The following is an 18,049-nucleotide window of genomic DNA, read 5'->3' as shown; positions in this document are numbered from 1 at the left end:
TATTTCGAACTTACTATCTCCCGAATACTGAATACTGGCCACACTTAAGCGACTGCAGCTATCAAGCTCGGTGAAGTTACTTTATAGAGAAAATCAATCTTGTATTTCTTCTCTGATAGCCATAAGAAATTGTTGTTTATATGAAATGTGACCAAAGAATTAACATACATACATTTGCATTACAGACTATTATGTGTTTCAGCAAACATCTCTTTCAAACTAGAAATATGATCTCTTCTCATATGCCTCTACCTTGAAATACTTCAAAATCAAGTCTGATCATCGTCTACTAGGTATCCCTGCCCCATGTACCCTCTATGTCCAAGTTTAGTATTCTCCTAGGTAATCTTCCTGCTCAATTTGTCTCACTTCACCCATTTATCATAATAAAGAATTATTTCTTAATTCTGCTTTCTCCAACCAGAGGCTGTTATATACAAAAAAGAGAAAAAATAAAAAGGGATCAGAAATGAAAGATTTTTTTTAATGACAAAAGAATAGTTTTTCAAAATATAACATTATCCATGGGACATAATAAATTATCTTTCCCCACTGAGTGCTACACAAATGATTTTTCAGAATTTGAAGTGATCCTCTGTGAGTATACAGAACCTCTCACTTGATGAACAAATTGTCTAATTTGTACTCCCTACAGAATTTTCCGAATGGACTAGGAATTTTTCCTTGGGCTCCAATCATCAGTCCAACTACCTTGATGTCTGATAAATGATATTCCTCTCAGTAATGGAAAACAGCAAGCTGGTAACTGCTGTGCTTTTCATTGTGGACTTCTATCGACTGTTCCTTGCTATTTTCACGATAGCTGGATCTAAAATAATTATAAATGCTGAGCTAGGTTGTACTGCTATGATACTAATTTATTCTTCTGTGTGATCCATTTCAGAAACACTGTATATCTCCTCATGAACCTGATATTTTCCCCTAATAGGTTTAGCTATCATCAAATGCACTGCATGATGTCTGCTGTTTCTGAGGGTACCACCAAACAACAGTGGCCGAGTGATGTCCTGATATTTGCCTGGTACATTCCTTAAGAAAAGACTAGCTAGGTAAACAATAGATAGGGAATCTGCCTCCTGATTGATTGACTGATTGATTGACTGACTGATTGATTACTGGGCATACATTTGCTGTCATTTTCAGTGCTTATTACCATTCACTGTTACTAAGCTCTTCTAGTAGATGAACCCTGCTGTTTACCACGAGTGAACTGTTTGTACAGGGTCACACCTTTTTCTTTCTGAGGATGTACACACCATGAATGAAATCCTGCCTCTCCCAGATATCTTCTCAAAATATACAAGCTAATGCTATTTGGAGTAGATCCATTGATGGTTAGGGCAATTATCACACCAGAAAGTGGTGATTACACATATGTTTCAAGAAGTCAACATTTTCTGACGGGTATTTATGCACCACAAGTCAGCTTCCCAGTGAGTTTGAAAAAGCCTGAGACCGTTCATACTGTCCCAAAAATTGACTGGTAACTGCAACACTTCTTTCAAGGTGTTCCTGATCATTAGATCTGCATATAAGAGAAACTTGCCCACGATCCTATTAAACAGTGTAGTCTGGAAGGAATTGGTAATAAGCTGGATTGAACTGAGAACTTCTGATGAGGCTGCAAGAGAGGTTTAGTTGCCAAAGAATCTAATTTACTCTGCAGATTTTCTATATTCATCCTTCAGTTGAATATAGTGTTATGATGGTAGTTTACACCAAGGTAGCAGGTATTCTAGTCTATGGCTGTTGAGGGAATTACGTGCTTTGTATCTAGTACCAAAAGTTTGTAGTGAATAGATCCTTTGGCAAACCGACATGCACTCATCATAATCATCATACGCAGTTTCCAGATGCTGGCTGGGACTACTTCTTTACGTTCATATTAAGACCTATTTCTCGGTACCTTTGCATTGCAATACTCGCAAGATGTTTTATTTCATACTATGACGAAACTGGCATCTTTCCATACTGAAAAGAGTACAGAAAATGACACTTAACCGTACTGTAATGGTTGTGTTTCAAGGGGCCTAATATCTATGTCACTGGCCCCATCCTGTAATTACTTTCTACACTATTTTATTAGAAATCATCTCTGATTGGCTGAAATCTGCTTCACAGTAAACATGAATAGTCAAAGAGATTATGAATTAGTGAACATCAAACTTAACCTTGTTGAACTGTTTCTTCGCTTGAGTGCAGAAACACCAAAAATGGCATACCTACATTCCCTTCTCATCCAGCTCCATAGCTAACTGGTTAGTGTGCTGGCCTTTGGTCCAGAGAGTCCCAGGTTTGATTCCCAGCCGAATCGGGGATTTTAATCTCGGGGGCTGGGTGTTTGTGCTGTCCCCAACATCCCTGCAACTCACACACCACACATAACACTATCCTCCACCACAATAACACGCAGTTACCTACACATGGCAGGTGCCGCCCACCCTCATCGGAGGGTCTGCCTCACAGGGGCTGCACCTGGCTAGAAATAACCACATAAAATTATTCCCAGCTCAAGTAATCGGCCGCTATCACCATGCTGACTCGGGTCTAATGTGTAAGTTAATCCATTTCCAACACACAAATAGCACCTATATTACAGTATATCATAAAGTTCCTACTACCTTCAATAATCCAGGACTGGAGGATCATGTTGTCATGGCAGTAGATTGAAACCACGCATAGGCAGAGCTCCCAAAAACTGTGTATTTTAAGTGTGTACAGCAGAAATATCACGTTAACTCCTAACTACATCAAAACCAGGTGGGTTTTGACGCTTGAAGGAAGTGTAAATATTGAAAAGTGATAAGTTAGTAATGTGATGTCTGTAAAAAGAAATGAAGGAGCTACCTGCTAGTTGCAATGAGCTTGTGCGCGGTATGTAAGAAGGAAGTAGGGGAGGGAGCCAAAGTACAGTACAAAACATGTAAAGACTGATACCATGTGAAGGGCTTTGGTATCAATGGAAAGAGTGATGAATTGTGTAGACATTGTAACAAAGAAACATCTCCATCAACTGGCTATGTGATCGAACTTATTAACAAGTTTCATGAAGAAATGAAAGGGATGAAAAAGGTACAGGACCAGAGGGAGATAGACCTAGGCAATTCATTAGAAGTGTGTCACACTAAACTTGATGATAACGCCAGCCTTCGGAAGAAACAGCAGGGTGTTTGGCCAAGATTGCACTTTCAACACAGGAGAATATCAATCTGCATGCCAAAGTGAAGGCTCTGGAGAACTGTGTTAGGGAGAACAATATTCCAGAAGGGACACCCTTGAAATTCAGGGTGTTCCTGAGTGTCCAAATGAAAACATACTACAAACTGTAAAGCAGATTGGGAGAGCTCTGGACATGGAAGTTAAAGACGAGATGGTTGATGTGTGTGCCACCGACTTGCTCAACAACCCAGCCAAGAATATAGAGCAATAGTGGTGAAATTTGTGCTGCGCTTCAACAAGGAGAAACTCACCGAACGTCGCCAGGTGGGGAGGAACCTCTCTACGAATCGTATTGGCCTCCCTGGAGACTCCATTGTGTACATGAACGAAAGCCTGGTTCTGGAGAAGGGGAGGCTTCTAGCTGCTGCCCATCAGAAGACGAGGGAGAAACAATACACATTCCTATGGGTAAAAAATGGAACTATTAAAATGCGAAAAAGTCAGGGTTCACCAGTAGTGATTATTAATTGTACCGAGGACCTTGAAAAACTGTAGAGGGTGAACTAGAATTGATAAATATTTACTATCAGAATGTGCAAGGAATGAGAACCAAATCAGACTCGTTTAATGAAAGTTTATTATGTAATAATGTAGATATTTGTATATTAGGTGAAACTTGGCTTGATGATGACAGTGAAGTCTGTAGCACTGGATACCAACTGTACAGACAAGATAAAGGTAGGAGCAGGAGAGGGAGTGGGGTGTTCATAGGAGTGAAGAAAAGCATTAAGCTCCTCAAGGCCAAAGGCTTTGCATGTAGGGCACAGGCCTTGCTGTTAAAATCAGAACTACAGGGAAACATTTGCTTTGTTTGTGCTGTCTACATCCCCCCCCCACCTCTAATATTGAGTCATACCAGGAAGCGCTCGAGTGGCTGCAAGCCCATTACGACTTTAACATTCTCACGATAACAAGTACAGACCTGTATGATGGTAACAGTCAATGTCAGTTGAAAAAAACCTTGATGAAACTTTTCGAACTAACATCTCATAACACTGTGCAAAATTGCAATGGGAAAACCCTTGACTTAATTCTTACCAATTATATGCAATTAGAAGTTTCCAGGCACGCATTCTCTCTCTTACCCGAAGATAACCATCACCCTTCATTCAAATTTAATTTACCACTAAAATATACTCAAGAGAATTTCAGGCTAAAAATTGAAACAAGATTTAATTTCAGGAAAGCTAAATTTGAGAGCTATCCATGGAATTAAGGGACGCTGACTGGAATGAGCTATACTATAGCGTGGGAATAAATTTGGCAGTAAATACTTTTTACAGTCAAATGTACGTGGTATTGTGGAGAAACCTTCAGTGTCTAATTCACAGAGGCTTAATAAATACCACCCCTAGTTCACAAGAGAAATTATTAGAAACTTAAAACAGACAGATTCCATAGAAAACATAAGGGCATTTCCCAATATAGTGATATGAAATTTAAACAACTCAGAAGCAAAATTAAGGCAGATATTAACGTAATAGGAAATATGTAACGACTAAGACAGCATTACACATTATTGTAATAAAATTGTTCTTATGTAAAAAGTAGAAAACGTAAGTTAGGAACTTGTAACAATATCTGGTACAATACTGAGGAGTTAAAGAGAGGTGAATCAGTTGTGGATGTGTTTGCTAGGTATTTCAGATCGGTCTACTCTCAACACACTGCTCTGTACGATATTCCCACAGATAATACTAGTGACTCAGAAACTTTACACATCGATGAAATAACGATGGAAGAAATTGACAGAGCATTGAGAAATTTAAAGCTGAAGACATCTGCAAGTCTGGATCAGATACCTCCATATATCATAAAGGGGTGTCAGAAATTCTTAGGAAGCCATTATATTTTCTTTATAATCTTGCTCTTAAAACACAAACTTTTCAATCAATCAATCAATCAATCAATCAATCAATCAATCAATCAATCATTACTGATCTGCATTTAGGCAGTCACCCAGATGGCAGAGTCCCTATCTGTTGTTTTCCTAGCCTTTTCTTAAATGATTTCAAAGAAATTGGAAATTTACTGAACATCTCCCTTGGTAAGTTATTCCAATCCCTAACTCCCTTTCCTATAAATGAATATTTGCCCCAATTTGTCCTCTTGAATTCCAACTTTATGTTCATATTGTGATCTTTCCAACTTTTAAAGACATCCACTCAAACTTATTTGTCTACTAATGTCATTCCATGCCATCTCTCCGCCGACAGCTCGGAACATACCATTTATATAACTTGCATACGATACATGCAAACACATACCAGTTAGTCGAGCAGCTCGTCTCCTTTCTCCCAATTCTTCCCAGCCCAAACTTTGCAACATTTTTGTAATGTTACTCTTTTGTCGGAAATCACCCAGAACAAATCAAGCTGCTTTCCTTTGGACTTTTTCCAGTTCCTGAATCAAGTAATCCTGGTGAGAGTCCCATACACTGGAACCATACTCTAGTTGGGATCTTACCAGAGACTTATATGCCCTCTCCTTTACATCCTTACTACAACCACTAAACACCCTCATAACCATGTGCAGAGATCTATACCCCTTATTTACAATCCCATTTATGTGATTACCCCAATGAAGATCTTTCCTTATATTAACACTTACAATGATCCCCAAAAGGAACTTTCACCCCAACAATGCAGTAATTAAAACTGAGAGGACTTCTCCTATTTGTGAAACTGACTTTTAACCCTGTTTATCATCATCGTGCGTGCGTGTGTGTGTTTTTATTTTACAGGTATGTTTATAGTGTTATAATTTATATTGTAATTGCTGTGTGCTTGACAGACTGCAAAGTTTTTATTGCATTTTACTGTCCATCTCACAACATTATCGAGGTCATGTTGCAGTTGCTCACAATCTTGTAACTTATTCATTACTCTATACAGCATCCGCATTGTCAAGTTCAAATGCTCCAAAAGATCGCGACCATACCACTGCAATCAAAAGGGAAATCAGAGCCTTGAAAACAGACACTCTTGAGGGCAGCAGATTTTCTTGTCCATTCTCTTGAGAGGAAGTTGCTACGGCTTTAAAAGATGTGAAATCAGGAAGAGCCCCTGGTTTCGATGGCATTCACTCAGAATTTTTAGTGCATGCTGGGAAGTATGCAATGATCTGGTTGGCAAAGTTCTACTCCAATATCTTAGAAACAGGGTCCATCCCTCGACTTCTGTAACAGACAAAGATCATCGCCATTCTCAAATCAGGTAAATCAGGTAAAAATCCTCAAAGCTACCACCCAATTGCACTTCTGGGTGTAGTTTACAAATTACTGGAGAGACTTCTTTACAGCAGAATTGGCTCAGTAGTTCTTGACCATCTACCCATTGAACAAGCTGGCTTTTCCTCAAATCGAAGTTGCACAGGCCAGGATCTCTCTCTGACTACACATATTGAAGCTGGTTTTCAAAATCAACTAAAAACCTCAGTTGTGTTCGTGGACCTTACTGCAGCATACGATACAGTATGGCGACAATGAATCATCTACAAACTGCTTTGAGGAATACCTTGCAAGAAAATCACCAAGCTCATCGAAAACACGCTTATAGGCAGGAGATTTCGTGTAATTTTGGGAAACAAGACAAGTAAGGAAAGGATCCTTAATAACGGTCTTCCTCAAGGATCGGAACTAGCACCTCTGCTGTTTAACATATATATCAGACTTACCGAAAACAGCCTGCAAAGCATTTGGTTATGTGGATGACTAGGCATTCACAATGCAGGGCAAATCTATGGAGAACACCGAAGATACGCTGACAGCTGATCTCGCCACCTTAGATCAGCACTTTCGTAAGAGGAGACTTAGGCCAAGTTTGAGTAAAACTGAAGTCTCATGTTTCCATCTCAACAACAGACTGGCCCACCGTGAACGTAATGTCAAATTCCAGAACATTAGACTTCCTCACAACAGACACCCAAAATACCTCGGTGTAACCCTTGACAGAACACTGTCCTTCAAGGAACATCTGAAGATGACAAAAGCTAACCTCCAGTCACGGAACAATTTCATCCACAAACTGTGTGGCACCACCTGGGGTTCTTCTGCTTCGCCCTTACGAACTTCAGCTCTTGCCCTTGTCTTCTCAAATGCAGAATATTGCTCTACAGCCTGGCTGAACCATCAAATAAGTACTTCAGATATGGTACTATATCCCAACCCATTGTCTTTAGTATATCACCAGAAATCTTATCAATTCAAGCCGCTTTTCTAGTTTTCAACTTTTGTATCTTATTGTAAATGTCATTGTTATCATATGTAAATTTTAATACTTCTTTAGCATTAGTCACCTCCTCTATCTGGACATTATCCTTGTAACCAACAATCTTTACATACTGCTGACTGAATACTTCTGCCTTTTGAAGATCCTCACATACACACTCCCCTTGTTCATTAACGATTCCTGCAGTGTCCTTCTTGGAACCTGTTTCTGCCTTTAAGTACCTATTTATACCCTTCCATTTTTCACTGAAATTTGTATGACTGCCAATTATGCTTGCCATCATGTTATCCTTAGCTGCCTTCTTTGCTACATTCAATTTCCTAGTAAGTCCCTTCAATATATCCTTACTTCCACAGCCATTTCTATTTTTTTCCAATCTACACCTCCTTCTTAGTCTCTTTATTTCTCTATTATAATAAGGTGGGTCTTTACCATTCCTTACCACCTTTTTCTGATGTTTGGAAAAAGTCTCGGGTTTGCCCCATACTTAAATCAGGTGATCAGCTGTTAATTAAAAACTAGCGACCAGTGTGTATCCTATCAGCTTTTGCAAATGTATTTGAGTTTATTCTTCATGATAAGATTATTTTACACCTTGGACCACTAATATCTGACCAGCAACATGGGTTTGTATCTAGGAGATCAACAGTTACAAATCTGGTCAATCTGTGTCAGGAAATACTGAAACAATTAATGGAGGGGGGGGGGGGGCAAATGGACGTTATTTTCACAGATTTTGAAAAGGCATTTGACAGCATGGATCATGATATATTGTTAAGTAAACTGTGTAGATTTGGATTCTTGTGAGATATGCTCAAATTTTTTAGTACTTATCTACGAGGAAACAATATGTTAAATACCTTGGAAATTCGTCTATGGAATATAACGTAAATTCGGAAATCGTTCAGGATTCAAACCTGAGCCCAATTATCTTCGTTATTTTCATAAATGATTTGCTAAACATGTAAAAAATTCCAACTGTCTTCTTTATGCAGATGACTTCAAAATATTCAGACTGGTTAGCTCAAGACAAGACAGCCTCTTACTACAAAAAGACCTTGATGATATTCTAATGCGGAGCCATATGAACAAATTAAAATTTAACGTCTTAAAAATCATTCACCTGAAAAAAGAATAAAATCCATTTTTCCATACAAGCTGGGTCCAAATGCCCTGCAGGAAGTTGATCAAGTCAGTGACCTTGGTGTCCGGCTTGACAAGGGTCTTACTTTCACTGCTCATGTAAACAAGGAAATAGGAGAGGCCTACCGGGCATTGGGATTTATCATACGGAACACTAAACTGTTCAGAAAGACGAATTCATTCATAGCACTCTGTAATGCCTTTGTACGAACAAAACTGGAATATGCTTGTGATGTATGGAATCCAAAGTTTGATAAATATATTAAGTTAATCAAATGAGTGCAAAAACGTTTTGTAAGATTCCTTCATCAGCAAACACATGGTATGTAAACATTTATGGTGCCATACAAAAATTTACTAACTAGTGTCAGCCATGAAAATCAGAGAAAAATTATTGATGCCAAGCACCTGCATAAATTATTAAACAATAAAATAGATAATATGAATTTACTGTCCCTATTGAATTTTCGTGTACCTCGGTAACACTGAAGAGAACACAGCACGTTCAGGACTGAACGAGTTCTGACAACCGCTCACAACCATTCACCACCTCTACAGGTTATGTAACAACTATAATGAAGCTGGGCTTGGACTTCGACATGTCAATATCCAAATTCATAAAACCTTTTCAGCTACACTGCCACGACAATAAGCATTAACATCACACTGAAAGTTGTCAAAAGCTGTAGGTACTGAATAATTTAGTTATTAAGATGTTCATTTTGAATTATTAAGATCTAAGACTTGTATCAATGTAATTTAATTCATAATTTACTTATTAAGAATGTAATATTTAATTATTGAGATCTAAGACTTGTGTCAATTTAATTGAATAACTACTTTAAAGATTTTGAGGTTTCGTGTAATTGGGGTTTTCTATAAATAAATAAATAAATAAATAAATAAATAAATAAATAAATAAATAAATAAACAAACAAACAAACAAACAAACAAACAAATAAATAATAAATAAAAATAAATAAAAAATACATAAAAAATAAAAATAAAAAAATAAATAAATGACTCTGGTAGCTTAGTGGAATGTTCACTGCTTCAGGTGCCATTGATTTTGATGTTTAACTACCCCATAATTCCATGTTCACACCTCATATCTATCACAGCAACACACATACAACGAAACAAAAAAATACAATTGCATGAGTCAAACTTGGGTGATTTTCATGGCAATGTATCAGAATTATTTATAATAAAATTTTTAATTTAAAATAAGTAAATTCACCATAGTATGAAATAAAATATTGTACACAACAGCCACTAAAGTGATAAGTTTATCTTATTCATTTCAAAATTTTGACCAAGCCATAAACATCTCACTCGCAGCGTAAAAGACCACTTTCCGTGGCTGTTGTACAAATAACTACAGCTGAACTTTCACCATTTGCTGTAATCAAAGTGTCATCAGCAAACCCCATGACCATTAAACTGGCAAAGTCAGGACTGAGAGAATAACCATACTCCTCTATATCATCATATCATTCCCAATGCGATTTTATTTTGGTGTAAATAAATATCACGCACGATATGTTCACTTTCTTGCATAAAATCACTGTATTGTCACTGAGTCTATTCCCTACAACACACAATTACACACAACACTACTACGGGAAACACACTGAAGCAATTTATTGTTGATTCTGTCAAGTACAGATATTAACAAGTCCTCAGACTGATCTTTCACTTCACCATCACACAGTCAATTCTGAAAAGGACAGATAATAACAAGACCACACCACACACTGATTATTCACTTTACCATCACAATGCAAGACTGACTATCCTCTCTCTCTGGCCTCTTGGCCTGTCAGCTTGATATATATACTGTTCAACAAGCAGTCTAGAAATATTGACTTCTGGAAATGTTCTAGCAACACTCTAAATGGAACACATCCAAACATACAAGGAACATTCAATCGACTGGCCTCTCAATTGGAGTAGATCAAACTCGAATGTTTGATTACAGTTTATAAACTCATATGGACAAGTCAGCATAATTTCTAATGTTTCCACATGTATCTGGATAATAAATCATTACAATAAGTTGAACATTTGTATAAAATTAGTTGTTATGCAACCTATTTACCTTTGTTTTATAACATAATCAATTAAGATCTAATTTAACATCAATCTATTCTATCTTCATTTTTCACCAATTGCTTTTAATTTTATACAAGTGCTCAACAAATTATTTATAGATCTTTAAGCAGTGATTTATATTTATTGAAGTATACCAACAAATCATAAGAATTTTCAAGTACTGGGTTATATCCTCAAGACTGACTTATTGCAGTGGATACTGAATATTAGATAAGAACTATTTTCAAATTATGCTATCTATTTTTGTTATATGTACGGCCAATTAGTTTTTTTTAAAGTGTTTTAAGATCTTATGGCTGATGATGCAATAGGCTGAAACTAGTACTATGAAATGAAATGTCGTACGGCTTTTAGTGCCGGATATCCCAAGACGGGTTCGGCTCGCCAGGTGCAGGTCTTTCTATTTGACACCAGTAGGCGACCTGCACGTCGTAATGAGGATGAAATGATGATGAAGACAACACATACACCCAGCCCCTGTGCCAATGGAATTAACCAATTAAGGTTAAAATCCCCGACACGGCCGGGAATCGAACCCGGGACCCTCTGAACCGAAGGCCAGTACGCTGACCGTTCAACCAGCGAGTTGGACACGAGTACTATGATTAAAATAAACTGAAGTACTAATTTACTTTGTTAGATGAAAATAAATAAATCATTATAAATGGGAGATTCCTTTATTGGAAGACATATGTATGATTATTTGATTTTCCCTAAGGGAAATTTGAGAGAGAGAGAGAGAGAGAAAACGTTGGTGCGCGCAAAGTCATCTATGTTTGTTACTGCCTGGTAAATATTTTTGTTATTCTCTACTCTCATGTCTGTTATTTCCAGCTTCCAAGTCCATCCAGTTTTCACTCTCGTACAGCAAAGTCAATTTGCAAATAGAGTGCTGTAAGGATAGTTGAATCTTCAAATTAACTTCCTTGTTATAAAATATTCTAAATCACAACTGTAAAATCACTCAATTAGTCTTGCTGTAACTTGATTCCATTTCACTTACTGTACTACCATCCTGGAGGGACAGATATCCTAAGCTCTTGAAATAGTTCACCTATTCCAATTTCATATCCTCTATCTGGCTTTCAATTCTCTTGGGTTTCTTCCCAATTGACATCATTTAGGTAAGTTTTCCTAACCTCCATCAATGTCATCTAATGTTTCTTCAATGAGAATCCTATAATTTCTTTTGGATTTCATAGTTTGAACATCTCCAATCATCTGAAATTCATTTCAAGAACAATGGTTGTTGTCAGATCCCAAACTTTTAAAATGTAAGAGAAATTATTCTTGAAATCAAATCCAAACCAGATAAAATTACTGTGTTAACAATCATCATCATCATCATCAGCAGCAGTTTCCAGCTGTTGGCCGGTCTGCTTCGTGTTAACAAAAAGAATCATAAATAAGCACACACTGTGTAGCAGAAATATTAACCTGAACCATAATGCCCTGCTGTTGGTTATTACCTGCAGTTATCTGTCCTTGAATACACAAGAAACAAACTCATAATCTCTAACAAATGAACAGCCTTACACTAGCCAATCACTAACCAAGTAATCCCAACTCAGATCCTAACTACATCAGATTAAATAATGGCGCATTACTACACCAGGCAGGGCAATGGTGTTGCATTACAGTGCCAGATGGAAACCAGCAGTAGGCTACTGCAGACTGATGACATGCCACTTTAGACAAGAGATTCATACCTTAGTAGTTCACCATATGTATTCCAATTTCTGCTGTCACTGCTCACACATTAAGCACAAGTTACAATGACTGGCAAAATTAATGGATCACTTGAATTTTCAAATGAAAAAGCATGTTAAATTTTGAAACATTTGTTTTATTATTTACGAGCTGATGTACCCGTGCTTCGCTACGGAATTCTACATTGTATAAAGAATTGTAGGTTAGGTAAAGTATACGTTGTGAGCAAGACTGTATTAAATTGCGTAGCTCTTAACGTTACCCTGGAAACACGACGGAGAAATCACCGAACATCTTTTCTCGTACAAAGACTGCGTTAGGGAATTTTCATTGTAATGTTAGGCCCGCTTGCTTACCATCAGTCATAATCAGGTTGGGGAACTGCATTATAATGGCAGACACTCACTCTCCACCTGCCTTTTTACATCCTCAGAAAGACTGTCTTATTGGTTTTCCCAACTGAAATGAACATAGGTCATTACAATGACATCAGTAGGAATGGTGCAAGTAAAAGCAATGATTTCACATTAAATACTCAATCAAATAAAAAACCACACATTTTCTCACTTTTAATGAACAGTACTACGCTGCCGATCTAACAGTCCAAAGTTCCAGAGGTGGAATGACAAAGCCGCAGACAGCCGTGATCCGTGAACACTCTTAGTATTTTTTCGGAAGGATGGGGGGGGGGTCGAATAGTGGAGAGTCTCAGGGCAAAAACTATGCCCTTTTACTAATCTGTTTCCTAGGAGTACCCGATAAGTCGGAAAATCTCAATTCACTACAATGGCGGCGGTTGGAAGCAATTTTTTCCTCCAAGCCAGAGGAGAAACCTCCTCTTCACTACTAATTTTGAATAAAATGAATGTAGAATTTAATAAAAGTGAAGAGGAAGAAACTCGTTTTAAGAAACGGCTCTTTTCAGGGTTGAATTTTGAGTTACTTAGTGAATTGTGGTGCTATAATTTGGAATATGCCTAAATTGTAATTCTAGACCAGGCCATACTACTACTACTACTACTACTACTACTACTACTACTACTACTACTACTACTACTAAGTGAGCCTCTGTCTTAAGAGTGCACACTGCTCATTCAAAACAGCATGTCAGAGTACGGATCGAATGGCTGGAATACTATGATAAACCAGTGAGTTACATACCAGCAGTATGGTATCAGAAAATGTATGAACCAGAGGAATGACAAGCTAAAGAAGAAAGTTTTCCAACTCCCCAGCTACTGTATTTCCCGCCAATATTCAGTCAGGCTGTTATACTCAGTACGCAGCAGTAATCCCATCTATCGGAGTTGAGCGGCAGCATAAGAGACAAAGAACTTCACCACAAACAATGGTCAATGTAATGTTATTGTTGATCAATGTTGTGTGCTTTTAATATTGAGGCCTTCAATCAATCACTACTGATCTGCATTTAGGGCAGTCGCCCAGGTGGCAGATTCCCTATCTGTTGTTTTCCTAGCTTTTTCTTAAATGATCGCAAAGAAATCGGAAAATTATTGAACATTCCCCTTGGTAAGTTATTCCAATCCCTAACTCCCCTTCCTATAAACGAATATTTGCCCCAATTTGTCCTCTTGAATTCCAACTTTATCTTCATATTGTGATCTTTCCTACTTTTAAAGACACCACTCAAACTTATTCGTCTACTGATGTCCTCCCGCGCCATCTCTCCTCTGACAGCTCGGAACATACCATTTAATCGAGCAGCTCGTCTCCTTTCTCCCAAATCTTTCCAGCCCAAACTTTGCAACATTTTTGTAACGTTACTCTTTTGTTGGAAATAACCCAGAACAAATCAAGCTGCTTTTCTTTGGATTTTTTCCCGTTCTTGAATCAAGTAATCCTGGTGAGGGTCCCATACACTGGAACCATACTCTAGTTGGGGTCTTACCAGAGACTTATATGCCCTCTTCTTTACATCCTTACTACAACCCCTAAATACCCTCATAACCATGTGCAGAGATCTGTACCCTTTATTAACAATCATATTTTTGTGATTACCCCAATGAAGGTCTTTTCTTATATTAACACCTAGGTACTTACAATGATTCCCAAAAGGAACTTTCACCCCATCAACGCAGTAATTATAACTGAGAGGACTTTTCCTATTTGTGAAATTCACAACCAGACTTTTAACCCCATTTATCATCATACCATTGTCCACCGTCCATCTCACAACACTATCAAGGTCACCCTGCAGCCACTCACAATCTTGTAACTTATTTATTACTCTGTACAGAATAACATCTGCAAACAGCCTTATCTCTGATTCCACTTCTTTACACATTTCACTGATATAGATATATATATAAGAAAACATAAAGGTCCAATAATACTGCCTTGAGGAATTCCCCCTCTTAATTATTACAGGGTCAGATAAAGCTTCGCCTACTCTAATTCTCTGAGTTCTATTTTCTAGAAATGTAGCCACCCATTCAGTCACTCTTTTTTCTAGTCCAATTGCACTCATTTTTGCCAGTATTCTTCACATTTAGTTTTCTTACGACTCTGAAATACCACTCTTATCATAGCCGGTACAGTAAAACTGAATAAAACATAAAGTGTCGGAAGGTGTATTCTCTATAAATTTTGTTATGTAGTACTTTTCGATAGGACCAATAAAGTAGGTATTAAAGAATTAAATTTTAGGCGCCTTCCCCTAAACTACAATTTCATACAGGGCGAATAAAATTGTTTATAACTTAGACTGTAGTTTCTTATTCCCCAACTCTATATACCGACTTTCATTAAATTCTGTTAACCCATTTTCTCGTGGCTCAGTTTTGATATGGACTTGGCATTAAAAATACAAATTCATGAATATCTGTGTTAACAAAGCCCATACGGTAACAATGTATGACATAAATAATCGGAAATTTAATTCTATATAGCTTTAGTTATGTAGTATTTATTGATAGGCCCACTAATAATATAAATATTTGAGAATTCAATTTTAGGCCTTCCCCTAAACTACCATTTTACTCAGTGTGAGTAAAGTGATTTATAGCCTAGATTGTAGTGGCTCATCCCCCGACTTCACATACCAATTTTAATTAAATTCTCTTCAGCCATTTTCTCGTGATGCGTGTACATACATACATACATACAGACAGACAGACAGACAGACAGACAGACAGACAGACAGACAGACAGAAATTACGGAAAAGTAAAAAGTGCATTTCCTTGTTACTATGGACATGACCGATACAGAAACACCATTCTTTTCAAATTCTGAGCAATATACAGAAAAAACTCGTATTTTATATATATAAATATAGATTATTTTCATGTGAAATTTATCTAAGTAATGTTATCTGTCTGTTATTGTTACCCTTACGATACTTTCTTCATGAAAATAATCAATGTAAATAATAAAACAAATATTTCACAATTCAACATGCTTTCTCCTTTGAGAATTCAAGTGATCCTTTAATTTCGCTGGTCAGTGAGGTTTGCTCACAATAATTTTTAATTTTCTTTTCATCATCATCAGTTTTCCACTCCAGTTGCCCGGGTGTGGTTTACGAGCACTCTCCACTTCTGTCTGTCCATGTACCACTCTTCTCTCAAGACGACATCCCAGCTGATTCCTCTTGTGCCTATGTCCTCTTTCACCTGGTCCAGCCACCTCTATTTAATGCTGCAAAAGCTTATGACTTTTTTTTTTTTTTTTTTTTTTTTAAAGGGCTACGACCGTAAAGGCATTCATTCAGATAGTTCCAGCATTTGTATGGAGAGAAAATGGGGAAACCCAGAAGACCATCTTCAGGGCTGCTGACAGTAGGGTTGGAACCAACCACCAACCATTCACAATAGTATATATTCCTGTTATTCTTCTAGATCATAAGCAGTGCCATGCATTGTACGTACCTTTCCTTTTTTTCTGACGCAGAGTAGCCTCCAACTCAAACATCCACTGACAAACAGCTCCATGATGGATAGTTGAAAATTCAGGGAAGTAAGCTGCCATCATTTCACAAAACTCTTCAACATCAAAAGCCTCTTGCACACTATCTTCAGTTCCAAGGTCTTCTAATATACTTACCACATAGCTCAAAACGATCTCATCAATTGAGCTAAAAAAGAGAGAGAGAGAGATAGATAGAGAAATATAAATATTGAATACCTAACAAACAGGAAGTTTAATAAATCTGCTTATACTCAAATTTAGACACTGATTACGTTCCAATACATTCATATGGAAATTTAAAATGGTTATAAACTATTGATCAATTAGCCTTTTATAATGTACTAGATTCATTCCTATGAGTATTTGTTAAAAAAAAATCTAGTAATTACATTTTATACTGACAACAGACAATTTACAAAACAGAGATAATATATATGGGTTCATGTTTGCCCATTTGTTTCCCTTCACTGCTTTTCCTACTTCTGAGTGGGAATTACATTATCAAAACATTTTCCTAATTCCCTTTGCCAAAAGAGGAACCTCCTTACATTTCCGAAATATCTTTAGAACTCTTCCTAAAATAACCAATCAAATACTGAACATTACTTTTTTAATTATTTGAAACTACAATGGAAAGCAAACTTTACCTATGCTGATGATTCAACATTTAGATGATGATTATGATGTTTGATGTTGAAGGGGGCCTAATATCTAAGGTCATGGCCGCTAATGCCTTGAAATGCAATAATATAACATGCAAATTAATATTTTACAAAACACATTATAATATACAAACACAAACTAAAACAGAGTCAATTTAATAAAACATAGTAAACTAATACGAAACACTACGTTTATATACGATAAAAGAAACCACTATTTCTCATAAAACGGATGACGAGGTCTGCTGACTGCTCGTCATCTCGAAGGATGAGGAAGATGGCACTCAGGAATCTTAGACCACGACGCAGATCGGCCAGGTCCACATACTCCGTAAGGATGTGTACCACAGTAAGATAATTGCCGCGAGTACACACCGAAGGGGGTTTCTCCTTTCAGTAAATAGGAGTGCATTATTATACCGTGGCCGATCCAAAGACGACATAATACCACTGCTTCCCTCCGAGAAGCACAAAGGGAAGTCCTCGATACCTTCGTTGTTCCTTTTATCGCTCTCAGCTTATTTGGAAGTGGCCTGCCACTCTATCTCACAATGGGACATAATCAAATGTTGGAACCTTGTAAGGCAACAGGGGCAACGTAACAGCCTCCTTGGCAACCTTATCAGCTAACTCATTTCCCTCTACATCCATGTGACTTGGGAGCCACAGAAACGTGATTCTGGTGCCAGCATCCCAACACCCGGCCAGCAAGTCCTGGTTCCGCTGCACCAGAGCGGGTCGAGGAAAACACGTATCGATAGATTTTAGCGAGCTCAAGGAGTCGGTACACAGCAGAAAGTGTCGGCGCTCATCGGACAGCACATACCGCAGAGCTTCACAGATAGCATACAGCTCTGCTGTGTACACACTACAGGTTTCCGAGAGAGCAAAAAGAAACCTATCACTGTCGACAACGAACAGACATCCCACTTTCTTTTCTGCCTTCGAACCATCCATAAAAGCAAAAACTGAGTCTGGATACCGGCCAACACTGGACAGGAAGAGCCTCCAATAAATTGAGG

General features: G+C 37.6%; 1 protein-coding gene across 1 annotated transcript in view; it reads right to left on the bottom strand.

Annotated features, from left to right (window-relative positions):
- The window catches only part of LOC136866147 (CUE domain-containing protein 2-A), a 180,678-nt gene that overhangs the window by 141,977 nt on the left and 20,652 nt on the right, over nt 1–18,049 (bottom strand). The window contains exon 2 of the mRNA XM_067142855.2: nt 16,326–16,531. Within this exon, the coding sequence (XP_066998956.1) occupies nt 16,326–16,531 (206 nt within the window). The remainder of the gene's footprint in view (nt 1–16,325; nt 16,532–18,049) is intronic.

The sequence above is a fragment of the Anabrus simplex genome, chromosome 1 (genome assembly GCF_040414725.1).
Source record: "Anabrus simplex isolate iqAnaSimp1 chromosome 1, ASM4041472v1, whole genome shotgun sequence".
In the NCBI taxonomy this organism is placed as follows: Eukaryota; Metazoa; Arthropoda; class Insecta; order Orthoptera; family Tettigoniidae; genus Anabrus; species Anabrus simplex.
This window is presented reverse-complemented; position numbering and strand designations above follow the sequence as displayed.